This window comes from Leptonotus elevatus, chromosome 7, assembly GCF_054856555.1.
Source record: "Leptonotus elevatus isolate MCC_2025b chromosome 7, RoL_Lele_1.0, whole genome shotgun sequence".
Taxonomy (NCBI): Eukaryota; Metazoa; Chordata; class Actinopteri; order Syngnathiformes; family Syngnathidae; genus Leptonotus; species Leptonotus elevatus.
Genome location: NC_141245.1, coordinates 15,697,043 through 15,720,569, shown reverse-complemented (window position 1 = coordinate 15,720,569; position 23,527 = coordinate 15,697,043). Strand labels below are relative to the sequence as shown.

Below are 23,527 nucleotides of genomic sequence, written 5' to 3'. Positions count from 1 at the left end.
CAAGCTTGTCACATGTAGCAGGAAATTCAATTAACTAATATAATAGTTTGCAGACAAGAGATGTCTCAGCTAAACATGTGACATTGGCACACTAAACTGGCAGTTGTGCAGTAATGTGTGGAGCAGATACCAATTTGAGGGTGATTACCGGTACTTTATAATCTGACTTTACCGCATGGCTTCTCCAACTGTTACTTTTGAGGTATTTTACACAAAAGAAGCTAAATGTATCTCTCTTTTTATTACATATGTCTAATATTTTGCTCTCATCATGTCACCATGCAAAGATTATAATACATGAAGTACTGTACTAGAAAATGTTAAAGCACTATTGACTTGGCATTGTGCTTTAGTCACAAACTCTTCTTCTACTGTCTGCTGTCACAGGAGGAACCTCACAAAGCTGTCTTTGATCTTCAGCCACATGCTGGCCGAGCTGAAGGCCATCTTTCCAAACGGTCTGTTTCAGGGCGACAATTTCCGCATCACCAAGGCTGATGCTGCAGAGTTCTGGAGGCGTGCCTTCGGGGACAAGTGAGACTTAATGTTGTTTTTTGCTTTATGATATTTGGCCATTACTTTGCACATATAATCAGTTATTGCAAACCATTTTCCAGACTGAAGTATAAATAACAAGTACTTACATCTGCCGAAGGCCGATCTTGATAATGCCATTATGTCCTGCAAATTTAAAGAAACTGCACCTGTACCAAACTGCACCGACCCATTGGATATTATCCTAATTGATGTTTCTTTTCTTTTCTTTTTTTGTGCCAAAGGACCATTGTGCCTTGGAAGGTGTTCCGTCAGTCTCTTCATGAATTCCATCCAATCAGCTCTGGCCTGGAGGCCATGGCCCTCAAGTCCACCATCGACCTCACGTGCAATGACTACATCTCCGTTTTTGAGTTTGACATTTTCACCAGGCTTTTCCAGGTAGTTAACCCAATGTCGTCTTGTTGAAGGCTTTGAATAATCTTTACTGTATGCGCTTTCACAATGTCATTCACCTTTCCGTTTGCACCTTGAAGGTTATCATTCCTATTACCAGACAAGTACTAAGCAGATTTAGACATGAGTCAAGCATCTACTTTTTGTAGTCAGGAGGGTGCTAATCAAATACACATTAAATTGCGACATCTCGGGTGTATTTTGAGCCGTGCAACCATAACACTGCTGCTTTCCCTGGGGTTTGCATAATAAGAAGCCACAGGAAAAAGGTCAGAAGGCGGATTTATCTTCAAAGCATTTTCATCCTTAGGCTCTTATTAACACATTACTAAAAGAAGTCAGTATCAGTCAGGCTTCTTTTCAAATTTGTCATGCCAATCGTTTCTTTGCCTGGGAGTCTGTTGTCGTATCCTTCCAACTCATTTAACAGGATTATCGAAGCCTAAACGTGTGTTTACTTATGTGTCTTACAACACTTCCTCTGGCATTTAAATGTCTGAAAACTCAAGTAGGAAGTGAGAATTTTGTGCTGTGCTCGACATGCACCAACATGCTGCTCTTTCACCTTGATGAGATGTGTGAAGGACATCATCATTTAGTCTGAATGGTGATTGTGAGTTTATTTCTCTGTTTACTTTCTCTGTACTGTTCATCATAGTAAGCCGAGAAAATATAACTTTACTTAAAAAGAGGATGAAATGTAGACTAGACTTTTTGTCACCATGATTCTGTTTCTGTCACATTTTATCAACCACATGGGAAAGATTTTATTTTTGCAGAAAGTCTTATTAAGGAGCAAATTCGAAAAGAGACACACTCCCAGCACAGCCCATATTTATTGTCTAATCAGATACACAGTATTATCTTTCAGCTTTTTAATGGCAGTGACCTTTGTGGCTCATCAAGTTGTTTGTGTTACTTTTACTTCCTTTCACACTGCAGGCAAAAATTATGAGGCTGGTGGTTGAAACAGTCACCAACTACTGCACTGTAACTAGACAATTTTGCCTTTTTAGTTGCTATGCTTTTGGAATGAAGAAATAAAACCAGCTTCATGTTTAAGTCAACCTTCACAGATGGCTGATGAGCATTATGGACTAATTGGTCACTTTTTTTTTTTGCTCGCGACTGTCACCTCTGGCCTAAAGTGTAACTGCAGCCTCTGTGTAAAGCTCGTGAATGGCACCCCTCTCCCCGTCAAGAAACTGGCATGTTGAACTGCACAATACACCTTTTAAGTGATATATGTGTAGAGTTTTACTTGTTGCATTTCTGGTTCAGAGTTCTACTTGTTGGTTGACCCTTGTAACTGTGAGGCGGGTGCAGCTTAACGGTTAACTGGAAGTACATTTCTCATACTTTTAAGCTGCTTTTTGTTGTTGACACTGTCACATTTTCTCTCTCATAGCCTTGGTCATCACTTTTACGGAACTGGAACAGCTTGGCAGTCACGCACCCAGGTTACATGGCCTTCCTCACTTACGACGAGGTCAAAGCACGGCTGCAGAAGTTCATTCACAAACCCGGCAGGTGAGACAAGGCAACACATTTGTTACTATGTCACTTTCTTTTGGAACATATATTGTATTGTGCTACATGATTTTTTTCAATAAGACTGGGTATTTTGTTTGTAACCAATGGGTTTATTTTGAACATACACACGCAAAAAAAAAAAAATATATATATATATATATATATATATATATATATGTCTTGATTTGCATAGATGCATTGGTTCCAGTTGAGGCATGAAGCATGTGTGTGAGTCTTTGTGTGAACGAAGGCTGCAATTTAATGCAGTGTAGTACCGGTACCTACCATCAATAGCTTAATTGTGCACTGAAAGACGACGTCACTGCTTTGGCCAGCCTGAGTGGTATGACGTTCACGTTCTAGCGTTAACTGGTCGGTGTGAACAGATGACACAATTTATAGTGCAGTTCTTGACATTTAAACACTTCACAACACATCAAGCCCAAAAGCAACATGTCGCTTGACCGGCAGCTACAGACGTCATTTGGCAATGTGCTGTCATATTGCATCATTGCAGCGTCTGTTTGCACCCTAAATGTCCTTAATCATTAAAACAGTGTGAACTGATCCTGCTGCTTCAGCACTTTATCTTTTTTCTTTTCTCATTGACTTCTCTTTAGTTACATCTTTCGACTGAGCTGCACCCGGCTGGGCCAATGGGCCATCGGCTACGTGACGGCAGATGGAAACATTCTCCAGACCATTCCTCATAATAAACCTCTCTTCCAGGCCCTCATAGATGGCTTCAGGGAAGGATTGTAAGTCCAGAAGTATTCAGTTTGGCATGCTTACAGTACAGTGTCATGCAAAGCTTAGGCCGCCATTAGTTGACTCATGACCTTATTTCACAGCAGTCATGATCCTCCGTGAACCAGAAAGTAGCTTGCTGACTAACAAACAGATGAGCACAAATTTCACTTCACTTCATTTTTCCACTGTTAACAGTTAATCCTTGGGGTGACATTCTAGCTATTTAAAACAAATGTATACAACTTTTCATGGTACTGTTAACAGTACATCCGTCATTTAAAATTGTACATCCGTTTCCTTTTTTTAAGATATTATGTTTTGTATTTGTTACAAAAAACAAATTCAGGGTATTCAGGAATCCGCAAATGTCAAGTAGGACCTGGCTGATTTTATTTTCATTTGGATGCCATGTGTCAAAGTAAAGGGGGGGAAAAACATATCAATGAATACATTGGGATGACTGTAGCAGCTCTAGTATGCATTTGGGTATACTGTATGTGGTTGCCAAAGTTTCCAGGACTGGTGTCATAAAAGTTGCATTTCCAATCCAAATTACAGGTTTTCCTTTCGAAGTAATCCCCCTGGAGTGCCATGCATTTCCCAGTCTTCTCCGCTACTCCTTCATGCAGAAGCAGTACTGGAAGGATTCTTCCAGCTTTCGCCGTAGCTTTAGGGCAATTTTAATGTTGGCCATATCTTGAAAACAAGCCCTCTCACTGACTCTGTTAATCTTGGGAAAGATGTCAAAGAAATCACAAAGAGACCGGTTGTGTGATTGGGACTTTCTCCAACACGACGATGTTCTTTTCGGCCAGGAACTGTCATGTGCTTAGGGCATTGTGAGCATGCATGTTATCATGATGAAGCAGTCACATGCAGTATCTCTTTGTAGATGTTCACATTATTTTTCTGACCCACATTGAAGCGGAAAACTTGTACTTTATAAATCTATCTGTTGTGAGACCAGTCCTGGAACGTTTCTGACACACGGCGTATTACCAATCACCTTTGTGCCTCTATACCTCCAGCTATTTATTCCCTGATGGTCGGCCCCAAAATCCAGACTTGACAGGACTGTGTGAGCCTTCGCCCCAAGACCACATTAAAGTCACACAGGTCAGAGCTGCATGCTCTTTAGGGATTGTAAATGTCAATTTTCAATGTCACTCAATTAAACTACACACAAGCAAAGTTTGAAAACGAACACACACCTATTGAGTAGGTCATAGTGGATAACTTGAGGTCCAGAAAAGCACTATAAGAATCTGATGCTTTATCTTTTATTTTATTTTTAACACCCATTTAATCATAAGACAACTAATGGTGTAGTTGTTCAATTATGCCATAATCAAACAGAGCAAATAAAACACTGGTTGAATACTAGTACACACGACATTATTGTACCTAAAATACTGACTGTGAGGAGTTAAAGTTAGTTGTTTGTTTTTTTCACAGATTTGGAGTCAAATGAAATGTACTCTTTGTCAGGCTGCCTCCATTCTAAAGCATTGTGGGGGAAAGCCCCGGCCCATCAGTCTTATACAGCAACAACTTCCAAGATCCTCTCTTTGCAGTGATATTGAGTACTGGCCCCTGAGGGCTCACGACTGCCTTTTATCTCCCCCTCCAGGAGCAATATGAACTCTACTGTGAGATGGGCTCCACCTTCCAGCTGTGCAAAATCTGTGCGGAGAACGACAAGGACGTAAAGATTGAGCCCTGTGGTCATCTAATGTGCACCTCCTGTCTGACTGCGTGGCAGGTAAGTGGAGGAGACTGTTGTGTGGATTTGTTGTCTTTGGGCGGGGGAGAGTGCACATTCCTTACCCCTGTCCACCATTGCAGGAGTCCGAGGGTCAAGGCACGGGCTGCCCATTCTGTCGCTGCGAGATTAAAGGTACAGAGCATATTGTTGTGGATCCATTTGACCCGAAGGACAATAGCGGGAGTTCCTGCAGGGGCCTGTTCGGAGCAGAGGGGGTTCCGTCGCCGAGCTATGATGACGACGATGACGACAGACTTGAAGACCCCCACTTAATGATGAGCAAACTTGCTTGTACAAAGGTAGCTTTTATAGTTTATATCAATATATTTTATTGGGTTCTTCTTTCATTGTATGCCCCTAACTACTCATGTCTCTGTAGATGAGATATTTGGTTGATGTGATTCAAAAACTCAAAGCTCCTATCTAAAATATTTGATCTTGATCTTGGTCTTTCATGGTGCTTTTTTATGTTCCTCTCTTCATATGTGGTACAATCTACTAGTTTACGTATTTTATGTGACTCTGAGATGCTACATTCATCTTTTACACAGTAGTAGGTGTCGTAAGTAAACACTCCTTAATGTGGTTAACGTGGCCTCTGTCACCTTAGACCTTATTTCTTTTAAAATCACCTATAATCAGTCATGGTTTTTCTGTTACAACCCAAACTTTTCAAGTTTCAACATGTTTAAAAGATTGTAATATTAAACTGTCTGGAAACTAATATTAAGGAGCACTTTGTGTTGAGCAATTTATTACTTCATTTCAAGATCAAGTCAGAATAAATTTTCTGTCATATCATCCATTTTGAGGAAGTTGTATGGTTTAGTCCGTCTCAGCACCTAGGATTATAAAACATGTCAGATTCAGTCACTTGTCAGTCATTCAGTAACTTTTACTTAATTTACTTTTTAATTGTGAAATTGAAGGGGTTTTGTGTGTGTGTGATGCAGGTGGAACGTCCCCCATCACCCATGTCCATGACTCCTCAGGCATCCCTTCCACCCGTGCCGCCCAGACTAGACCTGCTTCCACACAGACCTTCTAACCCACCTGGTGCCTCCAGTCCTGGAGTCACTACTAAGGTCAGTACAGAACATTCAGACTTTCTCCCATTTTGTAAATCGATTAATTTTCCGTAGAGTTAATCAAGGCGATCTACTTGGAGAGGGAGTTGTTTGTGCCAGTTACACTTCTAAATATGGCTCGTACAGATAGTAAGCTTTCAGGAAATGGCCCATATTGTGCTGTAGGATGACTGTTTTCACAGCTCTGAGTCAACCAATGAGAACAGTGTTGTTAAGAGGAAGTGGGCGCATTCTGTTGCTTTGTGGCAAAGTTTTACCACACAAACAGCCGTACTGCAGTACACTTTTTCTGATGATTGTGCTAAACTATGCTAACCTGCTCATGGCTGCTACTATAAAGTCTACAGGAATAAAAATAAAAAAAAATCCACAATCTTCATTTGAAGTAGCTTTTGCCATATTTATTACATTTTACAAAATGTAAAACTGTTAACCGGAATCTGAATGTGCTAATCAAGTCTCTCTATGTAATTGGTCCACTCTGCACATTCAATTAATTAATTACAGTGAGGCAAAAAAGTATTTGGCTAGTTTCCCATAGAATTTTTGGCCAAATACTTTTTTACCCCACTGTATGTAATGGATGCTTAAAATGTCACTAGATTAGAATATTTTAATTATGGGTGTCAGGCGATTAAAATCTTTACTCATAAAAAATCTCATGACTTCAATTATTAACTCACAATTAATCGCACATTTTATTTCTGTTCTAAATGTACAATAACATGTACAATAAAGTTTTTTCTCTAATTTGTCATATTGTTGTTAACATAAAAGTGGAAGAAATGTTACACTAATAGAAATATGACAGCATCTTTTAGTCATTGATACTGTAATTTTATAATAATTCATTACATTTAGTTAAAATTTAAAAAGATGTATTGTACTGTAAAAAAAAAAAAAAATCATATAAAGAGCTATCTAATCTTTAACATGAAGTAACTTGTGACATTTTTAAAATTGTAAAATACAACTTGACCCCAGTCTCGACACTCCACAATTATATGCATTATTATTAAATTTATTACTGCAAAATTTTGACTTCAATTCCTCCAGTACAGGTTTTCCAAGTAATGGGCGGTCATTAATCACACATTAAAGCAATTATTGATGTTAAAAGAACTTTAAATTAACTCAGAATTAACTCATTTTGACACCCTTAATTTTAATATATATTTACTGGTACTGTATAATAAATGTAATTTTTAATATACAACAACATGGTCAGTCCTTATGAGGTATTTCTGTCTCACTGTTCTCTCCAGGCAGCATCTCATCACAAAGATAAGCCCCTCCCTCTCCCCCCAGCACTGAGGGATCTCCCACCTCCACCTCCCCCAGACCGCCCCCATACGACCGCCCCGTGCCCGGAGGGGCGCTTGCAGAGACGGCCCCTACCGTGCACGCCCGGGGAGGCGCCGAGGGATAAAATGCCTCCAGCACCCCCAAACCGGCTGCCCACTGACTGGAACTCCCGGCCTGTTCCCAAAGCCCCGACGTCCTCGACTTCGTCCTCCTCATCCAGTCAAGTCTCTGTTGTGGGTGTGGACGTTCGTGCAGGTGTCAGGGAGCTCTCCAACCGACACTCCCTCCCTTTGGCGCTGCCCTCTGCTCTGGACACACGCACAGACCCGCAGAAGAACAATAACTCTCTCAGTTTGGACCACCAGCTGGTTAGCACAACCGCAGAATACCACACCCACACTTTCAGCCTGTCGTGGTGTTTGAAAACATCATGCAGCGTTGACTGATAGATGCACAATTGTCTTACTTTAACATTATCATTTGTTTACGTTTCTGATCTATTTCCATTTCAGAACTTTGTCTCAGTTGTTGGTCAAGATTATGACAACCCCAAAGTCAAACCATCATCCTCCGCCAATGCCATCTATACACTGGCAAGCAGGTATTTATTAGAATGTTTATAATATAATAATAGACCGCAGCACAGTGAACCTGTGGATTGCATTTCTGTTCGTTTGAAATGTTGCTTTGCAGTCGAAAAGCATGTTGGCTGGATAGATGGCCATAAAAGTGAATGGTTGTGTGTGTCAGCCGCATGATTGACAGGTTATCAGTGGAGAGTGCAATCCATCTCCCAAGTACTTGTAAGCAGGGCTAGGTTCCAACTTCCATGTGACAGAAGAAATTAGATGCAAAATAAAAATGGATCTCTCTTCTGGCAAGACAGTGGTACCTCATCCTAGGAGTTATTAGAGTCTGAGCCTTTTTTGTCTTGTGTTGCGAGCAAAAAACGAAGTTTGTACTACACAATGGCAGTGAACCATCCTTCAAAACAGTGCTTGCTTCAAGCTGTTCATTGCCATTCACAGTTATACAGCAAAAAAAAATGTCCTGTTGTGTATTTAAAGTTACAATATGGAACTTTTCCCCCCAAATAACTTTACAATAAGCTTTTTATATGACCATATATGACTGAAATGCCTTCTAATTAGTAGATTAACACCTTAGCTGTTCACAATGGGTACTCCTGCAAGCCTCTGGCCAATAGTTTTCAGACTGGATTCGGGTTAGAATTTCCCGCGCCCTGTCTGCGGATGTGACGTAATGTGCGTGGTGTGTATGTGAAGAACGGCATGTGCACTTTCTTTTTTTGTCAGCAGGTGGCAGTGGCGATTCGAAATTGAATATTCTACGTTCAGTAGCTTTAACAAAAGTCCCGTAGTTGTCAATACTAACACAAAGTGCAAAGCGCTATATATGGGCAAACACAACTTGCATTGATATTGCGGTAGTTACAAGTTACTTTAGGCAGTGAATATTTGAATATAGGTATAGGAATGCACACAGGCCTATTCTTTATCTACTTTAAAAAACGACTAATATTACTGCAGTTTACTGAGCTTGGAAGAGACAGTCTTGTATTGTCGCGTATGATTTTATTTTGGATTTTACTGCCCCCTGATGGTCAAGGCACACACACCAGAAGGAGTAGCACATGTCAAAGGGTTGCATAAATTTCAATTATTTTTCTGATATTACTGTATGCTGTATAATAGTGTAGAGCAGTGGTTCTTAACCTGGGTTTGATCGAACCCCAGAGGTTTGGCTGGTCAGCCTTAGGGGTTCGGCGGAGGTCAAGACACACACCCAACTCATGGTTCGTGTCGACTTGTGACTGTTGTGATGGTACGTCGTGTGGTTTATTTGAATCCCTTTACAGTAATTATGTCCAGCAAAAAACAAAAGTGATCAGACGACTGCAATATGAATGGACATGTATAACAGAATGTATGGTGTTCCACAGAGTTCAATTCTGGGGCCTCTGCCGTTTTCATTGTATCTCTGCTGCCCCTGGCTTCAATCTTAAGAAAACTGGTGGAGTTTTAAAGTGCTCTATAAATATAGTTGAGTGATGGGAGTCAGCGTCCTAACTGTATGATTTGCAATGCCAAGTTGAGCAATAAGCACAACTAGTTATCTAGCAAAACCAAAGGAACACTTCCTTGAACTGCATGGAGATGGGCAATACAAGAAGTGTTCGGTGAAAAAGCATCTGGTGGGGTTCAACACCTCCTACATGGATAAGCACCGCTGCTGCTTTTTAATACAAAACAAAACATGGTACAAAGATTTTGTTGGTGTTTTTGGGGTGCTTGAGCTATTTTGGGCATTTCCATTCATTTAATCCGTGAGTTGAGAGCGTGGAACGAATTTAGCTCGTACTGTATGTGATACAATGCATCCTGTATGTTTTATCTCCCAGACCGTCTTCAGTTGTGAGGTCCGTGGCAGGTGAGGAGACCCGCGACAGTGAGGAGGACTCCGAATACATGATCCCCTCCTCTCGGCCCGTCCTGCCCGTCGCGGCGCCACCTATAGGAGAAAGCCCCCCAGTCTCGAGGCCACCGCAGCCTCAGTCTCTCTTTGCCCTTCAGACGCAGACTCAAACCATTGCCTTCAATCAGCGGTACGCCTTCAAAATGGCTTGTCACATGATCACTTGATGCTGTATTGTAGCAACGTTGCTCAGGTATGATTTATTATTTTTGCAGGCCGACACTAGCCGAACTGGAGGACGGCCCTCCAATGTATGAGGCCATGTACAACATCCAGGCCGGGTCGCAGGAAGCCAAGGATTCAGGTTCCTACGCGACAAAAATAAACCCAAGAACATCATCGCTGTTGTATTCTGATGCATTCTTGCCATCTCCCCTAATCCAGATTATTCAGAGCTCCCCCCTGTGCACATGACCAACGGTCCCAGGGAGCACACAGCAGAGGACGGGGAGGACGAGGACAACAGCTACGATTTCCCCAAACCACGGTTACCGATGCCCCCCACCCGACGGATCTTTTCGGAACTGGGAGGGTCCTCATCATCAACGTCATCCTCCTCGTCGAGCTCATCCTCCGTGGCAGCTTGTAAGTTCTATTAAATTTAGTCATCTATAAGGGGTACATTTAAGTGAGTTTTTATTTTTGGCTAGAACACATCCGTTTTATTTGGATCGCTTCCAATGTTTGTGTAAACTCCATCTAGAAATCCTTATCTCGATATTTCCTGAAATGATTGTGATCAATTTGAAGTCGTCACCGATAATGTATGTATCATTACAAAAATGTGAGATAAATGATGGTGGTCTGTGCCTGTGTTTTTCTATTTCTTTATGTGGCATCAACACATTGTTGAACTAGTGAAAACTGGGATGTTCTGATAAGGTTGCAGATACACAAATTCCCCAAATGTATTACACCCTGATATGCATTCTGGACCCGTACTTAGTGATACTATTTCATAAAGAGACTCTTGTGCTTTCCTACACTGACCACTTGTCCTCAATTTGCACGGAAAATCTTTTTTCTTAGTATTTACATGGAAACGATTTCAACAAATACTGTCATTTCCAAGAATACTGTCCTGCCATCCATTAGCTTGTAGCGCTTTTCCTCATTTGGGTTGCGTGTGTTTACGAGTCTATCCCAGCTGACTTTGGGTGGGGCACACCCTGTAATTGGCTGCTAGCCAATTACAGGGCACTTGTAAACAAACAAGAATGCACACTCCCATTTGGACAAATTACTGAGTCTTCAATGACCCTAACATGCTAATTTTGCTAGCATCTATGCCCACTGTGCTGCTTCCTGAACATTGGCTTTTTCATTGTACAGTAGTTAGTTTCTATTTAATGATTTTTAATTCATGCACGGTAGTTGTCATTTGTTTTTAGAGCAGGTTTGTTAGCTTTTTTTTTTTTTAAACAGTTGGTTTAGTTTTTTATTCGTTTTAGTAGTCATTGGTCAAGTGCAAGATAAAATTAAAAGATCACTAAGTATTTTGTAATAAAGTAAACTACAATTCCCAAATGACTGTTCCGCAATACTTTTTTTTGTACGGCCATACCATAATACCAAAATAAACACATTTAAAATAAATGTTGAAACAAAGGACAGATTTGCTGTAATTATAGTTGTAGTTTTATTTATTTTTGAAAATCAAATTATTATTTTATTTGGTTAATGAAGAGGTTATTTAAATTGTTTCATTTATTTATTTCAATAATTTATTATTGTAACCTTGTTTTTTTTGTTTTTTTACTTAATCATTTTTGGACTATAAGCCACTACTTTTTTTCACTTGCATTTGACCCTGCGGCTAATACAAAAGTGTGGCTTATCCATCAGATCACAAAGGGGCAAAACAAACCAAATGAGCCCAAATATGGTAAGAGAGACAGAAGGAGAGCGAGACAATTTGCACCCTCATCGAAAAGAAAGTAGCGGGAACCCGGTGCGGTAACAATAAAACACCTGCGGCTTACAGTCGGGTGCGGCTTATCTGTGTAACAAACTAGAGTATTCCCCAAATTTAGCTAGCGCGGCTTATGGTCAGGTGCGCCTTATAGCCCAGAAATGACTGTAATTGTACCTTAAACGTAGTACTTAACCTCCCTGTCGCCTCATTGTTTCTTCAGGCATCTCAGAGCCCGTGGAAGCCCCCGAGAGACCTCCCAAGCCCCTCCCAAGACGCATCAACTCAGAGCGTCGACCCAGCCCCGTCCCGCCACTTGCCGGCCCCCCCAGTTGCGGGGCGGCGGGAGGAGACGTCAACCCTCAGATTAGCAGCGAGATCGAGCATCTCATGAGTCAGGGATATTCGTACCAGGACATCCAGAAAGCACTGATGATTGCACAGAACAATATCGAGATGGCCAAGAACATCCTGCGAGAGTTTGTCTCCATTCCCTCCACGGCGCACATTCTCACATAGCACACTTGGCCATCTCGTCCCGGCTTGGCTTGATCCTTCTTTTAAAGGTCGGCACGGCTCGTTGCCCGCAGCGTGACCCTCTCTGGTGCTTGTTGACGCCACCGGCCCGTTGTGGAATTTTGAATTGGCTGGCGCTCGCAGCATCTCTTTCAGCAGCCTTCTCAAACTGCGACAAGAGCATCTCGCCAGGCCCGACTCGGCGCCCGCGACCTCAAAAGCAGGATGCATTTCGGACGCTTAAAATGTAACCAAGACCTCACGAATAAAATGTATGTCTATATGAAAGTTTAATATATGGTTAAATGTATATTAAATGTGTGTAATATATACAAGTTAGTATGTGAAACGATGTCCGCTTCGAGGGTCGCACTTGGTACAAGTGCCAAGCGTGTGCCTGTTGTCAAAACGGTGATGCGACGGTTGACTTGAAGACGATTGCGTTTGTGTGTGCGTGCGCGTGCGTGTGCGCGTGTTTGAATAGTAAGCCCAAAATGTCATGCCTGGCCAAATTTAGAGTTTGTGATTTGTTGAATGGAGATGACAAAAGGTAGTTGCAAATTGTGTGGTTTTTGTGTGTGTTTTTTTCACTTGGGCATACTCCGTGTCTAAAAATTGTCATCATGCATTTCCAATAGTCTAAAGTAGACCATGAGCACATTAATGTGGTCCGCTATACAAAAGAAAGTATAAAGGTGTTTTTAAAAACCCTGAAATGCTTAACTCACAAATGCACATAATTATTTTTTTATAGAATGTTATATTTTCTCATATTTTCCTTTCATGAAGAAAAAGGCTACTCTAGATCAGTTAAACAGTGTGCCGCAGGTAATTATGTAATTTATTTCTACAAAAAATAATAATTATTTTCTAATTTAAAAATTGTTTTATCTGTTAACCCAAACCCGAGTAACAGGCAAAACAATCCAATGCTCTTCCACTAAAGCACTGAAGGTACATAAATTAACCTGTATATCTACTTTTTAATTGTTTTGCTAAATGGTGTGCAGTAAGATTTTTTTTCTTTTTTTTATGTGAAATGTGTAAACTTTTTGCACCCAAGTACCGTCTAAGAAAAATAATTACTTTCCAAATGCCACCATAATGACCTAAGGCTCAAGCATCCATCCAAAATGAAAAAAAATACACCCCTTACATATGGGATTTTTTTTTTTACATTGTTAGATAAATGTTTGATAACGAACAGTTCTTAACAAGGAAATGCAAATGTATTGAATTCTAAAGTTAAATACAACTAAACCATACTTAGCGATTCTCTTGTGTACCCCTAGAGGGAGCCCAAGATCTTGGATCATTCTAGTTACCAGCATTATTGAATTTTGCAAATTAGAATAAGATTATTATTATTTTATTTATGTTGTGTTTTAATTGAGTCTTTTGCCACTTTCTTATGTCATTTCCATCTTAAACATACACATTCACTAAATACAAACATGCTTCAACTTGGATTCTGCATGTATAGAAAGATGCCACAGTGCTCTTTCCTTTTTATGAACAACATGGTTTTGGTACTTGAATTTTTCATGTGCTTGATACCAGCTTATGTTGTTTTATTTGAGGTCGGCACTGTCTGGCATTACATATGTGTGTGTGAGTGCTAGCATGTGTGCCTGAAATCAATGTGGATGTTCTAATGTTGACTACCGCGCAGTACCAGACAGGCCCATGTTCTGCGATCCAAGGCGGCTGACTTTTCTTTTTTCTTTTTCGTTTTTCTTTTCTTTCTTTTTTTTCTTTTGTCTGTCTTTGACATAATCGTCTAAGCGATTCAGGTTTCCGTCTCCAGCTCAGTGTGGTGTTAGGATTACAAAAAATATATATGTTGTCATTGATTTTTTGGGGGGTAATATATTATTGTACTATGATCCTAAATATTGTTGTAATTAATTTGGAAGTGCTTCACTGCTGCTATTATTATTATTATTATAGTGTTAAACAAATAAGCCTTAAGTGTACATTTGTGAATACTATTGTTTAACCTGGTTGTTGTCTTTTAAAGTGACAGTATCGCCATGTTCCTGCAGTCGCTAATGTAGCATACTTGAACGTACACGCAGCTTGAGAGCTGTCAACTCTTGCAGTGTTTTAACTTTTCTTTTTAACAGTCAACAAAATGCGAAACAGAATTGGGCTTTGGGCTTCAGAGTTTGGGGTTCGTACAAAGTTGTAACATTCGCTAAACGTTCACCGTCCAGACGTTTGCCTGGAGTTTGAATGTTTTTTTTTGTTTGTTTTTTAATGTCCTTGCAACAAAGATAAGAAACATTAAAACGTTTTGTGAACGTTGCGCTCTTGAACGAACCCAGACGAGAACTCAACATTGGCGAGCTTCGGAAACGTTAGCAGCCCTCAGTGGGATGTGGACTTAATTACACCCCCTAGAAAGGGAATAGCCGAGGATGGCTTTGGTGGACGTTAGGAGCACTCGAGCCAATTCTCAAAAATAACTCAGGAATAACATTTTTAAACCAACTGAGTCGGAATCGATGAAGTCACAGTTGTGGCCTTTTATTTCTTTTCCCCACGTTTCTTTCGGTCATTTTAACTTGCACAGTATTTTTCAAGGTCAGCAGACCTCTGTAGACAGCAGCTTCCAGGTACTTAGAATGAGCACACACACAAGAACTTTCAGGTACGTTGACGTAACACTCGTATACGAAGAATGTGTGTCTGATGCTTGTACAATTAGCGAATAAGCTTACTCTGGTTGACGCTGTCCGGTCGATCCTCATTTCTACTTTTGTGTTCCTAGTTGCCTTGACAAATTTCATGAATGCCGAGTAATGGATTCTTCATTACTGTACCATAGTTTCAGGGCAGCGTGTCATTGTTGTGTATTGATTTACTCGCACAGAATACCAAATTGTGCTTTGATACTGTCACTCTAAAGGCGCTTGTATGACTTCAAAAGACATTTTACATTTCTGCATTATCCCCCCTTCCTCGCTCTCACACACGCACACACACCTGTGAATAATTATCAAAAGTAGTGCCATTTGTGTTGAGATCATGATTGACTGAGGCCTTTTGTTGTCTGCGTGCATGTGTGTGTGTTTGTGTGCCAGGCGAGACACGCCTTTTTGGTGGTCGTGTGGAGACAAGCGTTTGAAATTGTGCAGTGTTGCTTCATCTGGGCCGCAGGAGCTTCGTCCAAGAGCCCCTGCCGTTTACTTTCTTCTTAGCGCCAAAAAAAAAAAAAGGCGAAGCGCCTCCTGGTTGGCTGCTTTCTCTGCGCATGTGCAAGAGGAAGGGCATGGCTGCTTTATTGGGGATGGGACCACAAGAGGGAGCTGTGGTTCCACGTATCCTCTGTGATAGCCGTCTAAAAAAATAAATAATTCACCCTTGTTTTTGAAGCTCATATCAATTTGGAAGACTGCACAGTGATGTTAATAAAATTGTAAGCAGGAGATGTTTTGTGATTGTGTTGAGTTTAATTTTGAAATTGACAGTTGCTCTAAAGGTGCTATTGACAATTCCGCTCCTACGTCAAAAGTCAAAATGGCGGGCAACAGCAAGGTCTCGGGTTACTGAAAAACATCGGGGAATTATTTTGATTTCAAAATGTGATGAAATGTCGTTTGACTACTCTTAACAATCTGCCTGGTTTGTATGCTTGTCACAGGCAAAAGCAATACAATACGCCGTTTGTTTAGTTTACACCAGGCACACCATCACTGTACAGTATACCACTGTAAAAATAAAATCAGCTTAATAGTTCACCAAGAGGACAAAGCAACAGACAAGCTCATTGTAGAAGCAGTTCCATAAATGAACAATTTGTTTTCACATATTTTTTTTTTCACACAAAAAGATATATGCAGAATAGTCAGTCAAAATGTGAGTACTTTTTTTCTTATGTTAAAGCCCTGTAATTAAAATCCAACTCTGAAAGAATTCTGGCATAGAAAGGCATACAGATAGACCATAACTGAATTGAACACATTGCACACTCCCTTGAACAATATATATATTTTTTATTCATTAGGATTTTTTTTATGCTTTGAAAAGGCATCACTTTACATTTTGTCTCCAGGGATTTAAAGGGCAAATCTAATCAACTAATTGAAAAAAACGTGACTGCGTGTATAGTGACGGAAGTGTACACAATAACTTGACTGCATATGAACAAGGCTGCACAAGTAGTAATTGGACTATACAGTTGAGTATCATGATCCAAATCACTTCCAAGGATGACAAGGCACAAAACATCATCTTCATAAATAGAATCACACAAACTCATAGTATTGTGATATTTTCACAATTAAATGCATAAATGCCAACTCTCTGACTTGCACATATATTTACTTTTAAAAAATACAAAAAAAACTCATTCAGACCTTGTTGTCTTTAAATGTGTTTACAGTGAGCTGGTTCCTCAGTAGTCCAGTCACATTGCAACACCAACCATGTGCGGGTCAATATTCGGGTTGGACATAGTAATTGATTAATTAATGGTATCAATTAGGATTACTGTAATTGTGTCTTGAGTGCACAACTTGGCTGCCAACTAGTTTGCTGTCTAAAGAAGTGCAAATTAGCATCAGTTATGAGTAGTAGTTACAGGCTCTGATTTCGGGACATTCCAAGGGCTGCGCTTCAATCACATAAAAAAAAAAAAACTAAATTGGAACAAAATCAACTCCATTGATCATGAATTTTCAACCAAGAAAATGGAGTCAAAGACCCATCTCTAGTCTGTGTAAGCAGAAGCGCTTTTTTTGCATATGCATAATGTAGGGCCTAAGGTTTTGTCTTCTGTATGGACCACAAATGAATCATCCGGCTTCACGTGTGACTCACAGGCTCGATCCTGTGTCACTTTGGCTTGTTCCACATAAATATTCACTGAACTCATGAATACTATTTAATACGCAAGCCCGCCGTCCCTCACAGAGAGGACGACTTAATGCAGTCAACATACAAGTCTTAATTTTTCACATCAAGTTTCACATTAGAGAAACACAAGAGGCCGGCATGAAGGCCACAAAGAAATCAGTGCACTGAAGAAAAAACACTGTGCATCATATTGTAACAGTAGAAAGTATTTTTGCATATATATATTCAAAGCTGTGGACGTAATCTCTTTGGCGTAATATTTTACTATTTGTAAAGCTTGAACACACACACACACACATGCAATTTTCAGAATGTGAAGAAACAAAAACTAACGCAAGATGTTAATCCTATCCTATAGTGTGAAATCTATCATAATTTACAATAGTTTTGCAAAAATATATCCTCACAGTGGAAGAGTGATGACGGCGCTCGTGTTCGCTGTAGAGATTCGAGGGAGGACGTTGATTTGATTAAACAAACCACAGGTTTGATTTAAGCTCTGAAAGGAAAAATACGTTTGAATTACCTCGAAGGAAAGTTGTGACATCTACAAAGATTTTCAGTGTACTGACTTTTGCAGAACGGCTGTCTCTGCTCTTCATAAATCAAAAGTGTCAATACACTTTAAATAAGGAAATATATATACACGGACGACATGATATGTACACTGGATGAAGAGCTTGTTCAGGTGGCTCTATAGCGATTGTTCGGCAATAAAAAAAAAGTCCCTGCTTGAAAGTGGATCAGCAACATATGAAACGGACAGCTTGGCAGCCTCATTCAAACATTGTTGCCCTCCAACAACATGTGCAGGGATGTAATCAAGCCCGGTGGGATCATTTTGGGGTCTCAGACAGCTTTTGATTGACAGGGAAAAAAAAGAGGCTGCGGTGGAAGCTTTCAGCCATCGGCGGGTCTCGGGAGTGTTGTCAGGTCACAGCAGTGGCGTCCTCCTCACCGTTGTTTACTCCACACGAGCAAAGATGAGAAAGATGGAAAGGCATGGTGAGTAAATGGAGCACAGGAAGTTTTGGTGGGGTCACACGGGGTAGATGTCTACCTGGTTGCTGGGGTGTAACTTCTCTCCGTTGACCCCGAGGAGGACGGCGTCCTCTGTGTTGTCGCTCTTCATTTCCACCACAATGTTGTCTTTGCTGGATTTCTCTTTGGTGCTGCAAGACACAAAAAGAAACCCGCCGTGTACAAAATCATCCTTTTTTTTTCCTTTTTTCTTTTTGAGGGATTCTTCCAGTCACAACTCGTCCAAGAAAAATGAAAACAACAATGACCAACAGAGGGAGACAGAATAAGAAGCCTTGCAGGTTGCCTTTCAGCACTGCAAGTTTCTTTGATGAAAAAAAGAAAAACATGTAAGGAGGAGGGAAAAAGACTAGGCTCAACTTCTGCCCCTTTAAAAGGAGGGCGCCGTATGAACATGGAAAATGTACTTACATTTCAAGGAATACTTGACTTATTTAGCCATTTTCAAGAGTTAGAAGTTAATGTTTTGTCTAATGCATTTTGCCACTTCCTTTCGACTGAAAATTATATCACAGTTTTGTGCATAGCTCAGCTAATCACGGCTCACGTATTTTCTGAGTTTTGTCATGTGAGATTCACAAGCTGAGCCATGATTGGTTGTTGCCTGAGCATGTGATGTCATTTTCAGTCAACAGCAAGTGGCAAAATGTGTTTTTTAATTGTGTGTGGAAAAATAATGAATTTATCAAATTAATCTTAGACAAAATATTAACTTTTAGCTGCTGGCTGAATAAGTAAAGTATACGTTTAAAAAAAAAAAATTAAGAAGGCAAAATAGCTACTCTATATTCTAATATTGTACTTTATAAAAACAGTAATGACAAACGGAAAGTAAAGAATTAAACCGTTTGTAAGTAATATGCTGCAGTTAAATGTATCGCGCTGCTCCTTATAGTGTGCCCACTTTGGCCACCAGGGGGCAGTATAATACAGTCACCCAGACACAAACGAAGAATACAAAGTAAGATGTTGCAATATCTGTCATTTTTTTTATAGAAGCTCAACAAATGCAGGTGTTGCAGATCTCTTTGTGTTAAAATATCTTTTGATTCTAAAACCGCAACTGTCGAAGCTAGACATTAGCATGTCAATAGTGTTTTGTATTGTTTGTTAGCATTAAGCTAAGCAAACTTTCTTAAGGCAACGCGATGTGGTTGTTTTGAATGCGCATTTTAAAATTGATGGGTAAAAATACAACAACAAAAAGTAGCAAAATAAAGACCATCCTCCTAGAAAGAAAATCATCAACATCATGGTGATGTCCACTTACAGGTCCTGCTTGCCAGAGCGGCCGCAGATCTTCCCTTTCTTGTAGAGGAAGTAGAGAACGCTTCCCAAGATGGCCAGCAGCAGGATGCAGATGATGATGACTGCAATGATTACGCCGCTGCCCTCTGGTGGTGAGGATGCACAGGGACAAGGTCAGCATTGGTGGGAAATGAGGGTGGTGTTGTCAAGTACAGGGTGGGATGAGGCCAACTGTGCAGCATGCCGCAGCGTAGAGGGCTATTGCGTCGGAATTTTCATCATGATGTCACTCGTACTTCCGGGTGGCAGAATATCCTCCTCACCTGCAAATTGCACTGGATTTTTTCATGGAAATGTTTTGCCATCGCTGGTTATTTACTTTTCTGCCACCCAGAAGTACCATTGTGCCTATTTACAAACATTACAATAATGTCTATAGAGTGCAGCTTTTTCTTTTTAACCTGGCAACCTACAGAGGAAAAGAAGGTGCGAACATTCCGAAGTGGAAGAGAGGTAAAGTGTGCTGATGCATGCTGGGAATGGTGGTGTTCATTCGTCAGGAGAGAGAGCGGAAAGTGGACCCTTGAGCAACAGAGTGACATACTGTACAAACCTTTCCTGATTTTCTTTGGCGGGAAAGCGGATGCTGCTTGGACTGGGAAAAACCACATGAGTACAATTATCAGCGGGAGGCAAGGCTTGGCTTAATTGAATAACTCCTCCTAGCAGGCCACACACACATCCAAACACTGAATACAGTATGAAGTGATTTGAGGCCTGAGCATCCAGCGTGAACATGTGATGGCGGTCAGTAGCACAGCGCCCCTGTGTAATCTCATTTAAGTGACACTTGCTAGTAACAGCAACCCGGAACACGTTTTCTTCTGAGGGGGCTTGCAGTGTCAGGAATGCTTTTGCCTAGATAACGAGAGGAAGCACCAGAGAGATTCCCCTCATGGTAGTCAGGCGACTTGGTGAGAGCATTTAAAGCATCAGCTGCTTCCTTTTAGTCACGCTAGCGGCATGCAAGTATTGTAACTAGCCTTATTCTGTGTGACATCATAACTTTGTGCTCATTACAATCATCATACATACAGTGTTGTATTTATCTAGCTAGCTCGATGGCCATCTAGATAGATAAATACAGATGACAGATACAGATAAAAACAGAAACATCATTGTTAGCTCGCTAGCATCTAGCTAGCGAGCTAACAATGAAGTTTCTGTTTTTCTGTTGTGGGATTTGTTCGTCTATGTAGATCTCCACCTTTTTACACAAAGTACAACCTAAAAAAGTAACTAGCTCTCCAAGTACCACTACAATGACAACAGTAAAATACAGCAACAAATTAGGTCTAAGTTTTCATTAAAAAAAATTGTTTTTCCTAAAAAGTGTATTTAATAGGCCATTTTACCGTCACATGTGTGACATTCGCACAACAATTCTGTTGTTATTCCAAGCTTTAAGCTTAGGCAATAATTATAGGATATGTATTTTGTCTTAGGTTAGCTCTGTCAGCATATATGAGTACGCTAATTTAGCTTTTTCACTCCTTGACAGAGATACTGAGGCAAATGTGCTGTGTCATGTGTGTCACTCACAAAAGTGGAATTTTGCTAAATTATTATACAAGTGCAAAATTCTGTGAACTTAATAATAAAGAAATACTACATCAATTAACACTTTATTTTAAAAAAAACGGTTAAATATGATAATAATAATAATAATAAATACATATATACAAATAAATAAATAATACATAAATAAAAAATTCAAAAATAATATTAAACTATTTAACAAAAATAGAATTTTTTGTGAACAACCAAAACTAACTGTAGGTGTGTGTCACGTGTGTGACGGGACAGGACTGTCATGTGTGTGACCAAGTGTGAAATTGAGGAAATATGAAGTAAAAATATATCAATAAATAATATGAAACAAGACATTATGTATGTACAAATTGTGTTAAAGTACACCAAACTACAATTACTAAACAATGTTACACAGTCTGTTTGCCTTACTACAATGTTGTTAAATTTGAACACTTGCACTTTACACTTGTGCAAATAATGATTTCATTCAAATGTGTTGCATCTAAAAAAAATTTTTTTAAATGTACCTAAAAATGTTGAAAGACTAACAGTTCTTAAAGATTAAATAATAAATAAATTGAACGTATTGTAAACGTTCAGTAAAGCTAAATGTACTTCTTTCACGTACCTCTAGATCAGTGGTGGGCAAACTCGGTCCTCAAGGGCCGGCGTCCTGCAGGTTTTGGAGGTTTCCCTGCTGCAACGCAGCTGATTCCAATCAACAGGATCGTTACCAAGCTTATGCAGAGCTTGCTAATGAGCTGATCGTATATCAGCTGTGTTGGAGAAGGGAAACATCCAAGACCTGCAGGACTCTGGCCCTTGAGGACCGAGTGTGCCCACCCCTGCTCTAGATGGACCCCACATGCCACTAGTGTACTCATAATTTAGGCACAGTGGTCGTCTGACCAAGTCCCAAACTGTTACTATATTAATTCACTCTGAATTAACAATAAAGGGCCTTCGAACAACCTACCTTGAGAACGCTCCCACAAAATACAACAACGAAACATGTAAATAATAAGCAAAATATATTTGTTATTTTATTTAGCATGACTGTCTGTCACAAAATAGCTGGAAGCTACCTCTCTTGAACCTTCAGTAAATGAAACGCAGCCATGACGAATTAATTGTAAAACTACTCATGTGCTTTTTTTTTGTATCAGAATTTCAATTCAATATACTTGCGTTATTTACAATCTACAATTTTTACACTATTTTACTGTCGAAATTTTTATTTTATTTTTTTTTTTTTACAACAACACACCTTCAAGTGAGTTTCGATATGTTGTGTTGCAGATATGCGCGGTGAGGCAGAGCAACTGTGGCCTTACCTGTGGAAGCGGAAAGAGTGCTTGTGCGAGTGTTGGTAGCTGCTGCTGTGGTGCGTACAACTGAAATAAGGTAAGAGGCGCACAGGGGGACGTCACAACATGTTAACATACAGGAGGAAGAGGCGGACACAACAATAGTGACACACAATCAACATATTAGCACAGCCTAAAGACAAATAACGGATGTGACACAGACTAGAGGAACACGGGTGGGGGGGGGGGGTTGCAAGGCTCAAGCGAATCTCAGCTATTAGGAGCGTAAACAGAGAACACTGTGGAGAAAGTAGAGCTACATGTCCTGAAGAATTACGCATTATTTATTTTGAATTCAATGATGTCAACTATATCGCATAATAAATGGAGTGAGTCATATTACATCGTAACTGGAGTAGATTGTATTGTATCATAATTGGAAACTTAAATCAGACCGTATGACAATCGTAATCGGAATGAATCCTATCCTTCAAAACTGCAAATAAGCGTATTTCATGTCCCGTCCTCAAGTGCGTTTCAATATGTTGTGTTGCAGAGCAACTATGGCCTTACCTGTGGAAGAGGAAAGAGTGCTTGTGCTAGTGGTAGTAGCTGCTGCTGTGGTGCGTACAACTGAAATAAGGTAAGATGCACACGGGGGAGGTCACAACATGCAAGCGCACAGGAAGAGAAGGACAACAATAGTGACACACAATCAACACGTTAGCACAGTGTAAAGACAAATGACGGATGTGACACAGACCAGAGGAACACAGGGAGGATCTCATGACTCAAGCGAGTCTCAGCCAAATGTGGCCCTATTCGGAGTCTAAATTGAAAACACTATGGAGGAAGTAGAGCGACAAGTGCTGAAGAGTTTGGCAATGCGTGGGAGGAATCCATTGGAATCTGAGGTCATCGGATCGTAAGGAAATGACATTGGCGTGAATCATGTCATATTCAATCCAATTCAGTTTTACTTGCGTCGCATTGTGTCATATTGTAATGCAGTTGGAGTGAATCGCGTGTTTGCATTGTAACTGGAGTGAATCATCTTACATCGCATCATAATTTGATTGAATTATATCGTATTGCAGATTTATTTCAATTAAATCGTATTATATCATTATTGGAGTCAATCGCATTGTATTGTATGTTATCC

At 40.2% G+C, this 23,527-nt stretch overlaps 2 protein-coding genes and 1 long non-coding RNA gene across 8 annotated transcripts in view; 2 read left to right on the top strand and 1 right to left on the bottom strand.

Annotated features, from left to right (window-relative positions):
- cbl (Cbl proto-oncogene) overlaps nt 1-15,747 on the top strand; it is a 29,306-nt gene extending 13,559 nt beyond the window's left edge. For 2 of the 3 annotated variants that reach the window (XM_086080122.1, XM_086080123.1), the window contains exons 3-16: nt 388-534; nt 780-936; nt 2,360-2,481; nt 3,105-3,242; nt 4,263-4,350; nt 4,865-4,996; nt 5,080-5,298; nt 5,953-6,084; nt 7,353-7,760; nt 7,905-7,993; nt 9,815-10,018; nt 10,104-10,192; nt 10,273-10,473; nt 12,024-15,747. In XM_086080122.1, coding sequence (XP_085936248.1) covers nt 388-534; nt 780-936; nt 2,360-2,481; nt 3,105-3,242; nt 4,263-4,350; nt 4,865-4,996; nt 5,080-5,298; nt 5,953-6,084; nt 7,353-7,760; nt 7,905-7,993; nt 9,815-10,018; nt 10,104-10,192; nt 10,273-10,473; nt 12,024-12,319 — 2,422 coding nt within the window. In that variant the 3' untranslated portion in view covers nt 12,320-15,747. The remainder of the gene's footprint in view (nt 1-387; nt 535-779; nt 937-2,359; nt 2,482-3,104; nt 3,243-4,262; nt 4,351-4,864; nt 4,997-5,079; nt 5,299-5,952; nt 6,085-7,352; nt 7,761-7,904; nt 7,994-9,814; nt 10,019-10,103; nt 10,193-10,272; nt 10,474-12,023) is intronic. The other variant, XR_015095529.1, reaches the window with a different exon arrangement.
- Nucleotides 15,748-16,294: 547 nt separating this feature from the next.
- mcamb (melanoma cell adhesion molecule b) overlaps nt 16,295-23,527 on the bottom strand; it is a 33,461-nt gene continuing 26,228 nt past the window's right edge. Inside the window, exons 13-18 of one of the 4 annotated variants that reach the window (XM_086080124.1) lie at nt 22,939-22,998; nt 22,393-22,452; nt 20,079-20,120; nt 19,488-19,611; nt 18,237-18,348; nt 16,295-18,143 (exon numbers count right to left, since the gene is read on the bottom strand). In XM_086080124.1, coding sequence (XP_085936250.1) covers nt 18,141-18,143; nt 18,237-18,348; nt 19,488-19,611; nt 20,079-20,120; nt 22,393-22,452; nt 22,939-22,998 — 401 coding nt within the window. In that variant the 3' untranslated portion in view covers nt 16,295-18,140. The remainder of the gene's footprint in view (nt 18,144-18,236; nt 18,349-19,487; nt 19,612-20,078; nt 20,121-22,392; nt 22,453-22,938; nt 22,999-23,527) is intronic. The other 3 variants (XM_086080125.1, XM_086080126.1, XM_086080127.1) reach the window with 3 other exon arrangements.
- Nucleotides 19,489-23,512, top strand: LOC147171248 (uncharacterized). Its single transcript, XR_015095530.1, has 3 exons — nt 19,489-19,638; nt 22,358-22,462; nt 22,922-23,512. It is a non-coding gene; the product is annotated as an uncharacterized LOC147171248 (long non-coding RNA).